A 16353-nucleotide genomic window follows, 5' to 3' on the forward strand; every position below is an offset into this window, starting at 1 on the left:
TGAAGCTCCACCTACAGGGATTTCATCTCCCCCTTTCGCCATTTGCAATGTCGTCCCTTCACGTTCACTGGAAAATCATTTATGATATAGCAAACGCCTCCTCTTCTACCCTCCCTGTCCCTTTGATACAATAAATACCCCGGGATAGATGCTAAGCAATCATATGAGCTGTCAAACCATGTTTCTGATATACCCACCGAGTCCAAATCCTCCTTGTGTACCAGCAGCTCCAACTCCTCCATTTTTTTAGCTAGGCTCCTGGCATTTGTGAACATGCCTCTCAGTTTTTTGTATTGGTACAAATTATTTCCTTATTAGTTTTTTTGAGGCTGTAATTATGTTTTGCCAACCCACCCCTCCAGGGATAGGGTATTATATTACCACTAATGCCTCTTTTAGTACCCTCTGACCTCCGCTCACTGTTTGCTAGAGCTTCCTCTGAATCTTCCCCCTCCGCCACCCAGGCTCTCTGGTGTGGCTCGAGGTACAGGTAGTATCTCTGAGAATACCACCTTGGAGGTCCTTCTCTTCAACGTAGCCCCTGAAATCCTTTTTAGGATGCTCCATGTTCCTCTAACTTTGTCATTGGTACCAACGTGTACCATGAGAGCTGGGTCCTCCCCAGCCCCACCCAATAATCTGTCCATCTGATCCATGATGTGCTGAATTATGCCGCGTACACACGATCAAACAATCCGGTGGAAAAGTCCGGCAAACTCAAGTCCGCCAAACAATCCCCCCGTGTGTAGCCTCCGGCATACTTTTTTGACCCGAAAGTACGGCGGACTTAGAATGCCGTGTTGCACACCAATCTGCCCGCCTACTCGCATTTCGGCGGACAATCCGGCCGTGTGTGTGCCAGTCCGCCGTACTTTTGAAATGAGTGGACTTTTCCCGCCCGGAGAAAAGTCCGCTCATTTCGAGCGGGTCTCCAGGTAGGCGGGGCCCGCAAAGGAGACGTCGCTGGCCCCGCCGCCTGGTATGGACTTAAAGGGGAACCCCAACGCCGAAAAAAATCGGCGGGGGGGTCCCCCAAAGTCTACAACAGACCCTTGTATGAGCACGCTACCCGGCCGGCCAGGAAAGGGGGCGAGCGAGCGCCCCCCTCCTGAGCCATACCAGGCCGTGTGCCCTCAACATGGGGGGTGCCTTGAGGAAGGGGGGCCGCGCGGCCCCCCCACCCCAAAGCACCTTGTCCCCATGTTGATGAGGACAAGGGCCTCTTCCCGACAACCCTGGCCGTTTGTTGTCGGAGTCTGCGGGCGGGGGGCTTATCGGAATCCGGGAGCCCCCTTTAATAAGGAGGAGGAGCCCGGCCTCTTCTCCCGACTTCGGGGGTCTTGTCCCCCTCTTCGGTTCTTCTGCCGGGCCACCGCGCCTTCTTATAGCTCTTTTACAGGTGGTGGCCTGGTCTTCTGTCGCCGCCGCCGCCTTCCGTTCTTCTTCTTCTTCTTCTTCTTCTTCTCCTTCTTCTCCTGGAGATGTTGACTCGACGCTCTCTCCGGCCACAATGCCAGGGACGCGCTGCGCGGCCACTTATATAGGGACAAGGGGCGGTGTCACATGGCTTTATGTCACATGCGTTGGTATCACATGTGACCCCACCCCCTTACGATGTCACAGTCCCCATGTGACATCAACCCATGTGAGCAACCCATGTGACATAAAGCCATGTGACACCGCCCCTTGTCCCTATATAAGTGGCAGCGCAGGGCGTCCCTGGCATTGCGGCCGGAGAGAGTGTCGAGTCAACATCTCCTGGAGAAGAAGAAGAAAAAGAACGGAAGGCGGCGGCGACAGAAGACCGAAGAGGGGGACAAGACCCCCGAAGTCGGAAGAAGAGGCCGGCGGCGAGGAAGAAAGCTGGGCTCCTCCGCTAGCAAAAGAGCTACAAGAAGATAGCGGAGGAGTCCGGCGAGAAGACCCCCGAAGACGGAAGACCCCCGGAGCTGTGCAATAAAGTATTTTATCTCGTGTGTTGTGTTTTTTTTGTACTTTTATTTTACAGGTGAATGGGTAGGGGTACATTGTACCCCATACTCATTCACATAGGGTGGGGGGCCGGTATCCGGGGGCCCCCTTATTAAAGGGGGCTCCCGGATTCCGATAAGCCCCCCGCCCGCAGACCCCGACAACCAACGGCCAGGGTTGTCGGGAAGAGGCCCTTGTCCTCATCAACATGGGGACAAGGTGCTTTGGGGTGGGGGGCTGCGCGGCCCCCCTTCTCCAAGGCACCCCCCCATGTTGAGGGCACGCGGCCTGGTACGGCTCAGGAGGGGGGGCGCTCGCTCGCCCCCCTTTCCTGGCCGGCCGGGTAGCGTGCTCATACAAGGGTCTGTTGTGGACTTTGGGGGACCCCCACGCCGATTTTTTTCGGCGTTGGGGTTCCCCTTTAAGTCCATACCAGGCGGCGGGGCCAGCGACGTCTCCTTCGCGGGCCCCGCCTACCTGGAGACAGGCTCGAAATGAGCGGACTTTCCTCTGCGTGTGTGGGCGAGTCCGTTCATTTCAAAAGTAGGGCCGATAGTACGGCGGACTAAGTACGCTGTATTAGTCCGCTGAAAAAGTGCCATGTGTGGGAAAGTAGCCCGTTCGGAAATTCCGACGGACAGTCTGGCGGACGTCCGCCAGACTAAGTACGTCGGACAGACGGCTACGTGTGTACGCGGCTTTAGCGTGCATGGTAAGCATACCATTAGGGCAATCTGTCATAAAGACCATGATTCCTTATCTGCCCTTCTAATAATTGAGTCCCCTACCACCAGAATCTGCCTAACCTTGCCTGTATCCTTGCTCCCCTCTTTACCAGAGCAGTCGTTCCTCTGGCAGCTAGGGGAGGGAGGCTTCTCCATGCAACCCCTGAGCTGATATCCCCAACATCACGCACCTTGGCATATTTGTTGGGATGTACCAACTCAGAACTAGCCTTCCTAAGGCTCTTCCCTCTACCCCCTCCTTCTAACTGTCACCCAGCTACCTACCTCTGGCTCCTGTACCTCCATATCCTCACCCAGTCTATACTGGCCCCTGCCAGCACCTGTTGGATAATGTCCAAGCTCCTTTACAGGTTGCTGATGCTTCTCATAGTTGCCACCTGATCTGATCCAGGATCGGGGCTTCCAGAGAAACTAATAGATCACATCTCGCACAGCAGTATTCGCTCTCGAACGGCTCTTCAAGGAAAGCACTCATGAAGTAAGATGTGCACTGAGTCGCATTACCAATCCTGTTGGACGTCTTACCTGCTACTCTAATGGGGATAATCATTTTCTTGCTCTTTGCTCCTGTCTCACTGATCCCCAGGCCCAAGTAACTCCAAATTACCTTGGTACTTCATGTTACTCCAATTTGCTCAGCACTTCAAGTTACCCCAGACTACTCTAATTTTGATCTGCTCCAATTTATTTCAAGTTACTGAGTCACTGCAAACTGCTCCCAGTACTCCACTTACTCCAAATTACTCTCGGTACGCCAAGCTACTCAGTCCCAATATTCCTGTTACTCCCCATCCCCCCGAGTTACTCCCGATCCCCCGAGTTACTCCAGATCCTGCCCGAGTTACTCCCGATCCTGCCCGAGTTACTCCCGATCCCCCCCGAGTTACTCCCGATCCCCCCGAGTTATTCCCGTACTCACAAATACTCTGAGATACTCCCACTTATCCCGAATACTTCAAGTTACCCCAACCTACATGTTTTGTGGAACCCATAGGCCACATCTTTCACTGACCTCCACATGTCTCTTCTGAGCATCTCTTTAGCATAGCATAATCCTGAGACTGTCTCCAGCCAACAACTGCACAGCGCTGCAGGAGATGACTAGTTGTTTGATGGCTGCATGGAGACAAATGATTGAGACAACTGAGTATTGGCAAGTACTGGGCAACTGAAAAGAATGAGTGGTTCTCGCACTGCCTATAATTCCATAATCTCCTAACATTACAACACTGTGCTCCCTTGCTCTTTCCAGACTGCAGCTAGCTAGTAGCGATGAGCACTGGCCAACAAACTCCATGCTGGAAGCACACATTCACAATGTACATTTCAAAAAAGTCCAACGATTCACTTTAACATAGAAGTTTTAGGAAATCACAGGTAACTCTCTTTTATATTTCAGCAAAGGTCCAACAAGAAATTGATGAGGTGACACAGTCATTGTATCTACCTGGGATCGAAAACAGACCACAACTGCCATACACCAACGCCGTCATCCATGAAATACAGAGAGTTCTAGATTTTGCATCATTTGCTTTCTTTCATGCTGTGACCAAAGACATCGAGTTCCATGGATACAGCATCCCAAAGGTATACGACTATGACATATGCCAGCCCATGAGTGTGCAGATAATAAGGGAAATAGTGATATAACACCCCTGAAAAAAAAAAAAAAAAAGAACAATCTGTATAGAGAGGGAAAGTTGTAGGGTATGGGAGTATAGGCGCATGCAGTATTTATGGCAGCAAGAAAAGTGACTGCTCTCTTGTACTGCCTGTGACCAGCTACCATTAAGATGTCATGCAGCTTCATTCTGAGTTTGTTTCCTTTAATGTTTACCTTAGAAGAGTGTAATGTACTACAGCAGGGGTAGGCAACCTTGGAGAGGTGGAGATCTACTTGAACGACATAGAAGAGATCAAAGGTCACAAGCCCATAGTGTACTTAAATTTTTTTTTTGGAGATGACCAAGCATGGCGCCATTAAAAAGGAAGGTTTGAAAAGTTTAGGGGGCAAGAGCAAGTACTGCTAAATTCAGAGGTCAGTACTAGTATGTATAAAAAATATATAAGCTTGCAACCTAAAATATTTAAACAATGTGAGTACCAGATATACAAATTCTGAACCATTAGTGTGAGTCCATATGATTCTATATCAAAAAGAACCAATTATATGGTGAAAAAGAAAATAGAGTTGTGCTCATAAGTTTACATACCCTGGAAAAATTTGATTTCTTGGCCTCTTTCAGAGAATATGAATGATAACACAAAAATGTTTCTTTCACTCTTGGTTAGTGTTTGGCTGAAGCCGTTTATTATCAATCAACTGTATTTACTCTTACTCTTTTTATATCATAATCACAACAGAGACTACCCAAATGACCCTGATCAAAAGTTTACATGCCCTGGTAATTTTGGCCTGATAACATGCACACAAGTTGACACAAAGGGGTTTGAATGGCTATTAAAGGTAACCGTCCTCACCTGTGATCTGTTTTCTTGTAAGTAGTGTGTGTGTGTGTATAAAAGGTCAATGAGTTTCTGGACTCCTGACAGACCCTGGCATCTTTCATCCAGTGCTGCACTGACTTTTTTGGATTCTGAGTCATTGGGAAAGCAAAAGAATTGTCAAAAGGATCTCCGGGAAAAGGTAGTTGAACTGTATAACACAGGAAAGGGATGCAAAAAGATATCCAAGGAATTGAGAATGCCAATCAGCAGTGTTCAAACTCTAATCAAGAAGCGGAAAATGAGAGGTTCTGTTGAAACCGAACCACGGTCAGGTAGACCAACTAAAATTTCAGCCACAACTGCCAGAAAAATTGTTTGGGATGCAAAGAAAACACCACAAATAACTTCAGGTGAAATACAGGACTCTCTGAAAACATGTGGTGTGGCTGTTTCAAGATGCGCAATAAGGAGGCATTTGAAGAAAGGTGGGCTGCATGGTCGAGTCACCAGAAGAAAGCCATTACTAAGCAAATGCCACAAAGTATCCCACTTACAATACACCAAACAGCACAGAGACAAGCCTCAAACCTTCTGGCACAAAGTAATTCGGAGTGATGAGATCAAAATTTAGCTTTTTGGCCACAAACATAAACACTACATTTGGAGAGGAGTCAACAAGGCCTGTGATGAAAAGTCCACCATTCCTACTGTGAAACACGGAGGTGGATCGCTGATGTTTTGGGGAATGTGTGATCCACAAAGGCACAGGAAATGTGGTCAAAATTAATGGCAAGATGAATGCAGTATGTTATCAAAAAATTCTGGATTAATAATTGCATTCATCAGCCAGGAAACTGGGCCTGAAACGTACTTGGACATTCCAACATGACAATTGATCAAAAACACAAGGCCAAGTTGACCTGTTATTAGCTACAGCAGAGGGAATGTTCTGGAGTGGCCACCTCAGTCTCCTGACCTCAATATCATTGAGCCACTCTGGGGAGATCTCAAACGTGCCGTTCATGCAAGACAGCCCAAGAATTTACAGGAACTGGAGGACTTACCATCTGAGAAGATAAAGAGCCTCCTCCACAAATTCCACAAGACTTCAAGCAACATTAATGTTAAATACAATGCAATACACTATTAAGAACTGGGGTATGTAAACTTTTGATCAGGGTCATTTGGGTAGTTTCTGTTATGATTTAAAAAGAGTGAACACCGTTGATTGATAATAAATGACTTCAGCCAAACACTAACCATGAGAGAGAGAAAAGTTTTTGTGTTTTTAGCATTCATATTCTCTGAAAAATGGCTAAGAAATCATAAATTCTGCCAGGGTATGTAAACTTATGAGCATAACTGTATATCCAAAAATAAAGTCCAATATGTGCTCTTAACCACTTAAGGACTGGAAGGATTTTCCCCCTTAATGGCCAGGCCATTTGTTTGCGTTACGGCACTGCATCGCTTTAACTGACAATTGCGCGCTTGTTCGATGCTGTACCCAAACAACATTCATGTCCCTTTTTTTTTTCCCCACAATTAGTTTTCTTTCGGTGGTATTTGATCACCTCTGCGTTTTTTTTTTGTGCTATAAACAAAAAAAGACTGAAATATTTTTTACTTTTTGCTATAATAAATACCCCCCCCCCCCCCCCAGAAAAAAAATTGGCTATTCCATGCCACTTCAGGTCCCTCTGGCTGTCTTTCCGGTCGATGGAACACATGCCATCCACGGAGATGGACGCAAGGCGCCTTACACAGCCACTCTCTAGGGACAAGCCAGCAACCCCAGTGCCGGGTTATGGCACTTTTATATGTAAGCTTCCATTTGGCTATTGCTTTTTTACTCTTTTTAAATAAATAGTATTAGGCTATGGATGTTTATCATTTTCTCCACATATCCCACCTATCACTGAGGAGGAGGTTCCTATACATCTTCAGTCATATTACATGTGAGCAGGCATTATCCTGCCAAAGCGTTTTTTGATTCTCTTTTTAATTAAAGAAGTAAATTCCTTCTGGTAAGCAGATCACTTATCTAGTATACGTTGGGCGTCATTTTAGCGCTGGGGAAGGATCACTCACTATTCTTTTGGAAGAATTTCCACACAGATGAATTTGTTCTTGACTATTATGAACTTTTTGCTTTGGACTTTTTATTGATTTATTTATGCCATCACGGTTGGCTTCATCATCATCAGATTAAGTCATTGATTTTTTTTTTTAGGGAAGGGGTTAACACTAGGGGACGATCAAAGGGTTAAATGTGTTCATTGGGAGGCGTTTCTAAAAGTGGGGGGAGGGGACTGACTGGAGGAGGAGACAGATCGCTGTTCCTAATCACTTTCTCTCCTCCCCTGACAGAACAGGGGATCTGTCTCTTTACATTGAGATCCCCATTCCGGCTCTCTCAGAAACGATTGTGGGTGGACAGCAGACATCAAGGCTCCAGTGTTGCACCACGGGTGTGCACGCGCCCACTAGAGGCCTTAAAGTGTCCGACATGCAATGATGGTGATTCACCCAGTAGAGCCAACCTGCCGCAGTACAACTGTGGTGGCTGGTCTTTAAGTGGTTGAGAGTGAAAAGGGATTTACAGGATACGGTGCTTCACCCGGTGCTTTTTTCCACGTATAATTGGCGCCTTTTACCAGACAGGCTGGATCTCAGATTATAGAGATCTCAATCGCTCTCACAAATGTCAGCCGACAGGGATAATCCACCCCCGGGCTCCTCTGAAGCTACTCCTCTCCAATAAGCAGGCGATTCAGCTAGACATATCTTTCAAAGATATGGAGCATCCCTCTACGGATAATCTCCAACGTATGGAAGGAAGAGGCTTCATGGTGTAGTATTTCGTAGTAGGAGGGTGCTACACAGGCAAGAGTAGTGCACAGTTCAGAGGTCAGTAGTATGTGAACCAGAATTCAGAGGTAAGTAGTAAGTAACACAGAGGTCAGGGTCGGTGGTATGTACCAAACAGCACAGAGGTCAGTGGTGCCTAAGGGTCTGTTTACACTGAAGCAGTGATTGCCATTTGTCCACACTGAAAGAACGATAGTCACTTCCAGGGCACATAGAAAACAGTTGTTTTCTATGTGCCCATATCTTGCTGCAACACAGCCCGGAGGTGCAGTTCAGTGAGGTGTGAGACATGCTGCATAATATCACACCTCACTGGATGGCACTGCATAGCTTCTGTGTGGTGACATCCATGAAGTGAAATTTAAAAAGAGTGAGCTGTGTAATGCGATAAAACACACATCACGCTGCTCCCTGCCGCACATCACTGCAGCCCAAAATGGACTTCTGCCCTCTCGCTTGAATGCCCTGATTTAGTGTGCGGCAAGTGTGAATGGGCCCTAAGCCTTGGTTTATACTTTTGCGTGCTGTGCGTAGGGCAACCCATTAATTTCAGTGGGCTGCCCTACCCACGAGAAACATGGAGAAAGAATTCTGGAAATATACCCTGAACCATAGGATGCTGAGCGCCATGTGTGTTTGATGTGTGTGTGTGTGTGTTTGATGTGTGTGTGTGTGTGTGTGTGTGTGTGTGTGTGTGTGTGTGTGTAAACGCACCCAGCTTACAATGGAGGTGCCATTAAGAATTATTGGCACCCTCACATGTCTGCTAAAGAGCAGCGCATTCCCTGCGGGTCAGGAACACCCGCAACTTTGTGTGCATTACCAATATGCAGAGATGTGTGCCAAGAATAACACACACAGTAGACTGTTTTTTTTTAACTACAGCTCTAGCCATTTACCAATTCCCCCTCTCAGATAGCTACCACAATAATCAGTGGCGGTTGGTTCTCAAAATTTATGGAGGGGCGCAAACAAACTGGAAAAATACTGAACCCCCCGTCAATTGCAGCCTCACCGTGCCCATCAAACGCAGCCACTGTTCCCATCAAATGTAGCCAAGTGTGCCCATCATATGCTGCCACGTGTGCCCATCATATGCTGCCACGTGTGCCCATCATATGCAGCCACGTGTGCCCATCATATGCAGCCACGTGTGCTCATCACACGCAGCCAATTGTGCCCATCATATGCAGCCACTAGGGATGAGCTTGATGTTCGGGTCAAACAGCTGTTTGCCCATTCGGTGAAAAACAATAATTATGGGGCATTCGTGGGAAATTCGAGTGCCCACGTAACGCCCCATAATGCACTGCAAGATTGCAGTGCATTGCTGTATGATTGGCCAAAGCATGCATCTGACCTGCATGCTCTGGCCAATCCCAATGCCCTCTGCTAAGAGAGACAGGTTTGGCCAAAGGCAGGGTGCCTTTGACCAATCCTGGCTCAGGGGGAATAAGTCCATGCCCCACACTATATAAGGCTGCTTCCAATGGCGGCCATGTGTAGTGGTGTTGGCGTGGATGGAGAGATTTAGATTAAGCAGGCAGGTTATTCAGTTAGTGGCAGTGTATTTGATATATATACAGTCAGTCTAGTGTGTGTGTGTGTGTGTGTGTGTGTGTGTGTGTGTATATATGTGTATGTATATATGTGTGTATGTATGTGTGTGTGTGTGTGTGTGTATATATATATATATATATATATATATATATATTATAAAATATACTCTGCAGCATCCAGTCAGTGTAGCCTAGATCTACATTCTTCAGTGCATTCTGTGGTGTACTATTTCTAATCTACTTCAGGCGGTGTATTTGAGATATATATATATATATATGTATACACACATATAGGTGATATTTCAAAAATTTGAATATTAATTTGTTAATTTATTTCACTAATGCAACGTAAAAGGTGAAACTAATATATGAGATAGACTCATATTACATATACATATATATACATATATTACATGCAAAGCAAGATAGTTCAAGCTGTGATTTGTCATAATTGTGATGATTATGGCTTACAGCTCATGAAAACCCCAAATTCACAATCTCAGAAAATTAGAATATTGTGAAAAGGTGCAATATTCTAGGCTCAAAGTGTCCCACTCTAATCAACTAATTAAGCCATAACACCTGCAAAGGGTTCCTGAGACTTTAAATGGTCTCTCAGTCTGGTTCAGTAGGAATCACAATCATGGGAAAGACTGCTGACCTGACAGTTGTGCAGAAAACCATCATTGTCACCTTTTCAGGGAAATCCTCAAAAGGTAATTGCATAAGAAGTTGGATGTTCCCAAAGTGCCTTATCAAAGCACATTAACTACTTAAAGAGGGATTCCACCAAAAAAAAAAATATTAAAAGCCAGCAGCTATAAATACTAGAGCTGCTGACTTTTAATAAATGGACACTCACCTGTCCTGGGTTCCAGCGATGCCGGCAGCCGAGGCCGATCGATCGCTCGGCTCTCGGCTGCTGCCACCACCATTCTAGGTGAGGGAATCAGGAAGTGAAGCGAATCGGCTTCACTTCCCGGTTCCCTACTGCGCATGCACATTTTTGGGACCATTGGCATTTATACAGCAATTAGTACTATTTAAATGCACTGATTCCTGTGTAAATGACACTGGCAGTGAAGGAGTTAACCACTAGGGCGCGGGGAGCGGTTAAGTGTGTTTTTTTTGTTTTTTAACTGTAGGGGGCGTGGCTTGGCGTCTGACGATCAGTGACAGGCTCAGTAGGAAGCACGAGAAGAGGTTTGTTTACACAGACCTCTCCTCATTCTTCAGCTCTGTGACCCGATCGCGGGACACCAGCGGCAATCGGGTCCGCTGGTCCCGCAGCCACGGTCACACAGCTCAGGACCGGGCTGGGAGCGCGGCGTGCTCCCGCCCCCACGGCTGGGCACTTAAAGAGCAACGTACAGGTACGTGCTTGTGCCCAGCCGTGCCATTCTATATGTGCAGGAGGCGGTCCTTAAGCAGTTAATAGAAAGTTATGTGGAAGGGAATAGTGTGGAAGAAAAAGGTGCACGAGCAGCAGGGGGGACCGCAGCCTGGATTGTCAGGGAAAGGCCACACAAATGTGTTGGCGACTTTCACAAGGAGTGGACTGAGGCTAGAGTCAGTGCATCAAGAGCCACCACACACTATGGGGATGCTGACTTCATTTTCCAGCAGGACTTGGCACATGCCCACACTGCCAAAATCACCAAAACCTGGTTCAATGACCGTGGGATCACTGTGCTTGATTGGCCAGCAAACTCGCCTGACCTGAACCCCATAGAGAATCTATGGGGCATTGCCAAGAGAAAGATGAGAGACATGAGACCGAACAATGCAGAAGAGCTGAAGGCCACTATTGAAGCATCCTGGTCTTCCATAACACCTCGGCAGTGCCACAGGTTGATAGCTTCCATGCCACGCCGCATTGAGGCAGTAATTGCTGCAAAAGGGGCCCAAACCAAGTACAGTCAGCCGTAGTGCAGTTGCTACTACACTTCTGGTGGTGTACACATTATACGATACTGTGCAGCCATAGTGCAGTTGCTACTACACTTCTGGTGGTGTACACATTATACGATACTGTGCAACCGTAGTGCAGTTGCTACTACTGGTGGTCTACACATTATGAAATGCAGTGCAGCCATAGTTCAGTTGCTACTACACTTCTGGTGTACACAGTAAACAATACAGTGCAACCGTAGTGCAGTTACTACTACTTTTCTGGTGGAGTACACAATACAGTGCATCCATAGTGCAGTTGCTACTACTTTTCTGGTGGTGTACGCATTACACAATACAGTGCAGCCGTAGTACAGTTGCTACTACTTTTCTGGTGATGTACACAGTACACAAAGTACCACCCCTCCCGCCCTGCCATAGGAATCCATGCATCTGGCATCCTGAAAGGGGACGGGGGCATGGATGGTGGGGCAGCTCCCGCGTGCCCACAGTGCATGGGCCTCCACTGTCAATAATACAAAATAAGTGTTGATATCTCTGGTATTGTAAGCAGCAGCCTTTTATAACAATGCCAGACTAGCACTAAGGACTCGTCCTCAGCCTGCAGCCTCCTGTAGCACTGACACCCTGAACTTACCTGTTTTGCCGCACCTCTTTCCCTTTCACCACTTAAAGAGGAAGTAAACTCCGGGGTTTTTTTTCTCCTCGTTTTTTCCCTACAAGGTAGACATAATGTGCTAGTATGCGTCACATACTATCACATTATGTGACACTTACCTGGAAACTAAGCCCACGTCGTCCCCGCTGCAGGTCGCATCCATCTTTGCCCATCTTCCTTCCTTCCTTCCTTCCAGGGCCACAGACTTCAGCTGTGTGACTGGCCGGAGCCGCGTGATGTTCTGCCCCATGGGAGCCGTTGGTCACGCCACTGACTCCTGAAGAAACAGCATGGGTGGCTGTTTCTTCAGAGCTCATGTGTCAATGACATCATTGGCGCAGTATACAGTAAATATGTCCTAAACAGCACACGTTTAGGAGATATATACAGTACCTATACTGTAGGTGAGCCTTACCTATAGGAACAACTTGCACAGGAAGATTTACAACCTCTTTAAACCGGAGTTCCACCCAAAAGTGGAACTTCCGCTTTTTCATCTCCTTCTAGGAGACGGGGCCCGCAGTGCCGTCTCTCGGAACTTTGTCCCTCCTCCTCCTTCCCCCGCCGCCGGGCCAATTAGAAAGCTCAGCATGATTTGCAAATGCGCAGTAGGGAACCGGATATGAAGCCAAAAGCTTCACTGCTGGGTTCCCGTACTGCCAATGGCAGCCGTACACCAGAGAGTCGATCGGCAAGTGTCCATATATTAAACGTCAGCAGCTACAGTATTTGCAGGGTGTGGGTGGACCTCCTCTTTAAGGACCAAGCCTATTTTTGACACTTGTTTACAAGTTAAATCTGTATTTTTTGCTAGAAAATTACTTAGAACTCTCAAACATTATATATTTTTTTTACCCAAGACCCTAGAGGATAACATGGAGGTTGTTGCAATATTTTATTTCACGTGGTATTTGCGCAGCGGCCTTTCAAACACTATTTTTTATTTTTTTTTTAAATACACTTCTCTGAATAAAAAATAAATAAAACTAGTAACAGTAAAGTTAGCCCCTTTTTTTACATATTGTGAATACGGATGAGCTTCCAGTTCGAGTCGGACTCATGCTCGACTCGAACATTGCCTGTTCGCTGAACAGTGAACAATTTGGTGTGTTCGTGGCAAATTCGAAAAGTGGCAGAACACCCTGTAAAAGTCTATGGGAGAAATCTAAAGTGCTAATTTTAAAGGCTTATATGCAAGTTATTGTCATAAAAAGTGTTTGGGGACCTGGGTCCTGCCCCAGGGGACATGTATCAATTAAAAAAAAAAGTTTTAAAAATGGCCGTTTTTTCGGGAGCAGTGATTTTAATAATGCTTAAACAATAAAAGTGTAGAGCCTGTATGATGTGTTTTTACTCATGTACATGTCTCGCTCTCTCCTTTACCAGGGTACCATTATCCTCCCATTCCTGACATCAGTACTTAATGACCCTTCTCAATGGGAGACTCCAGAACGATTCAACCCCGGGCACTTCCTGGATGAGCAGGGTCAGTTCCGCAGTCGGGTGGCCTTCATGCCATTCTCAGCAGGTGAGAAATCCATAACACTATTCTGTCAGTATCAGACTGGGGTGAACCAAACAATTTCTTCTCTTTAATACCGTGCCTTAAATAAGGATTCTACTTCCTTGAAATGTTCCACATTTTGTCATGTTACAACCAAAAACGTAAACAGTTTTATTTGGATTTTATGTGATAGACCAACACAAAGTGGCACATAATTGTGACGTGGAAGGAAAATTTATAAATGTTTTTTATTTATTTTTTTACAAATAAATATGTGAAATGTGTGGCGTGACTTTGTATTCAGCCCCCTTTACTCTGATACCCCTAACTAAAATCTAGTGGAACCAATTGCCTTCAAAAGCCACCTAATTAGTAAATAGAGTCCACCTGTGTGTAATCATTTTTGTTTTTTTTAATAACAAACATGTCGTGCTTACCTCCACTGTGCAGTTGGTTTTGCACAGAGTGGCCCCGATCCTCCTCTGCTGGGGTCCTTCAGTGGTGCTGGTGGCTCCTCCTCTTCTCGAGTGCCCAGTCGAAGAAGTGCTCTCCTTAAGGACACCCGTGTGGGCGCGCTCTCATTTCCTGCTGCTGCGTCTATTAACACAGACAGCAGGACTCAGCCCTGCTCCCCGGTGTCCAAGTCATTGGATCTGATTGACAGCAGTGAAAGCCAATGGCTGCGCTGCTATCGATCTATCCAATCAGGACACGAGACACCAGCCATAGCTGGTGTGCTTGTCCCCGGGGTGAGAGACAGGGCTCAGGTAAGTAAAACAGGGGATCTGGGGGGCTGCAGCATGAGAGAAGGTCTTTCACCTTAAAGCGGAGGTCCACCCTAAAGTGGACCTTCCGCTCAGTGGATCCCTCCCCCCCTCCGGCGCCACAATTGGCACCTTTCAGGGGGGAGGGGGGTGCAGGTACCTGTACAGTACAGGTATCTGCACCCACTTCCGGCATAGCTATCTGCGGAAAGGGGCGTAGATTACGCCCCTTTCCGAAAGTCCCCCGCTGCCTGCTGGGAAACACATGGATCCCAGAGGCAGCGGGGCCATCCTTATTGCGCAGCGTGACTCGCGCATGCACAGTAGGGAACCGGGAAATGAAGCCGAAAGGCTCCACTTCCTGATTCCCATACCCAAGATGGCGGCGGCAGCACCCGAGAGATGATCGAGAGATCGGCTTCGGGTGCCGACATCACGGGCGCGCTGGGCGGGTAAGTGTCCTTATTTTAAAAGTCAGCAGCTGCAGTATTTGTAGCTGCTGGCTTTTAAAAAAAAAAGACGACGGAACTCCCGGCGGACTCCCGCTTTAATGCATTAAGGTGAAAAAAAACACGAGGGTTTACAACCCCTTTAATATCAGTATAAATACAGCTTTTCTGTAAAGCCCTCAGAGGTTTGTTAGAGAACCTTAATGAACAAACGGCATCATGAAGGCCAAAGAACACACCAGACAGGCCAGGGATAAAGTTGTGGAGAAGTTTTAAGCAGGGTTAGGTTATAAAATAAAATCCCAAGCTTTGAACATCTCACGGAGCTCTGTTCAATCCATCATCGAAAAATGGAAAGAGTATGGCACAACTGCAAATCTACCAAGACATGGCCGTCCACCTAAACTGACAGGCCCAGCAAGGAGAACATTAATTGGAGAAGTAGCCCAGAGGCCCATGGTTACTCTGGAGGAGCCGCAGAGATCCACAGCTCAGGGGGGAGAATCTGTCCACAGGACAACTATTAGTCGTCTCTCCACAAATCTGACCTTTATGGAAGAGTGACAAGAAGAAAGACATTGTTGAGAGAAAGCCATAAGAAGTCCTGTTTGCAGCATATGAGAAGCCATGCGGGGGACACAGCAAACGTTGGAAAAAGTGCTCTGGTTAGATGAGACCAAAATTGAACTTTTTGGCCTAAAAGCAAAACGCTATGTGTGTTGGAAAACTAACACTGCACATCACCCTGAACACACCATCCCCACCGTGAAACATGGTAGTGGCAGCATCATGTGGTGGGGATGGTTTTCTTCAGTAGGGACAAGGAAGCTGGTCAGAGTTGATGGGAAGATGGATGGAGCAAAATACAGGGCAGTCTTAGAAGATAACCTTTTGGAGTCTACAAAAGACTTGAGACTGTGGCCGAGGTTCACCTTCCAGCAGAACAACGATCCTAAACATACAGCCAGAGCTACAATGGAATGGTTTAGATCAAAGCATATTCATTCATGTGTTAGAATGGCCCAGTCAAACTCCAGACCTGAATCCAATTGAGACTCTGTGGCAAGACTTGAAAACTGCTGTTCACAGACGCTCTTCATCCAATCTGGCAGAGCTTGAGATATTTTGCAAAGGAGAATGGGCAGAAATGTCCTCTCTAGATGTGCAAAGCTGGTAGAGACATCCCCAAAAAGACTTGCAGCTGTGATTGCAGAGAAAGGGGGTTGCAGACAAAGTATTGACTCAGGGGAGCGTTATACAAATGCCCCCCCACACTTTTCACATATTTATTTGTAAAACATTTTGAAAACCATTTTTTTTCATTATCCTTCCATCTCATAATTATGTGCCATTTTGTGTTTGTCTATCACATAAAATACAATTATGTTTTTGGCTGTAACATGACAAAATTTGGAAAATGTCAGGGGGTATGAATACTTTTTCAAGGCAGTGTAAATAGAAATATGCTATTA

At 46.6% G+C, this 16353-nt stretch overlaps 1 protein-coding gene across 1 annotated transcript in view; it reads left to right on the top strand.

Annotated features, from left to right (window-relative positions):
• LOC143997704 (cytochrome P450 2C3-like) overlaps positions 1-16353 on the top strand; it is a 154028-nt gene that overhangs the window by 130157 nt on the left and 7518 nt on the right. Inside the window, exons 8-9 of the mRNA XM_077493484.1 lie at positions 4117-4304; positions 13551-13692. Coding sequence (XP_077349610.1) covers positions 4117-4304; positions 13551-13692 — 330 coding nt within the window. The remainder of the gene's footprint in view (positions 1-4116; positions 4305-13550; positions 13693-16353) is intronic.

The sequence above is a fragment of the Lithobates pipiens genome, unplaced genomic scaffold (assembly GCF_037356315.1).
Source record: "Lithobates pipiens isolate NorthernLeopardFrog02 unplaced genomic scaffold, aLitPip1_a1.2 Scaffold_19, whole genome shotgun sequence".
Taxonomy (NCBI): Eukaryota; Metazoa; Chordata; class Amphibia; order Anura; family Ranidae; genus Lithobates; species Lithobates pipiens.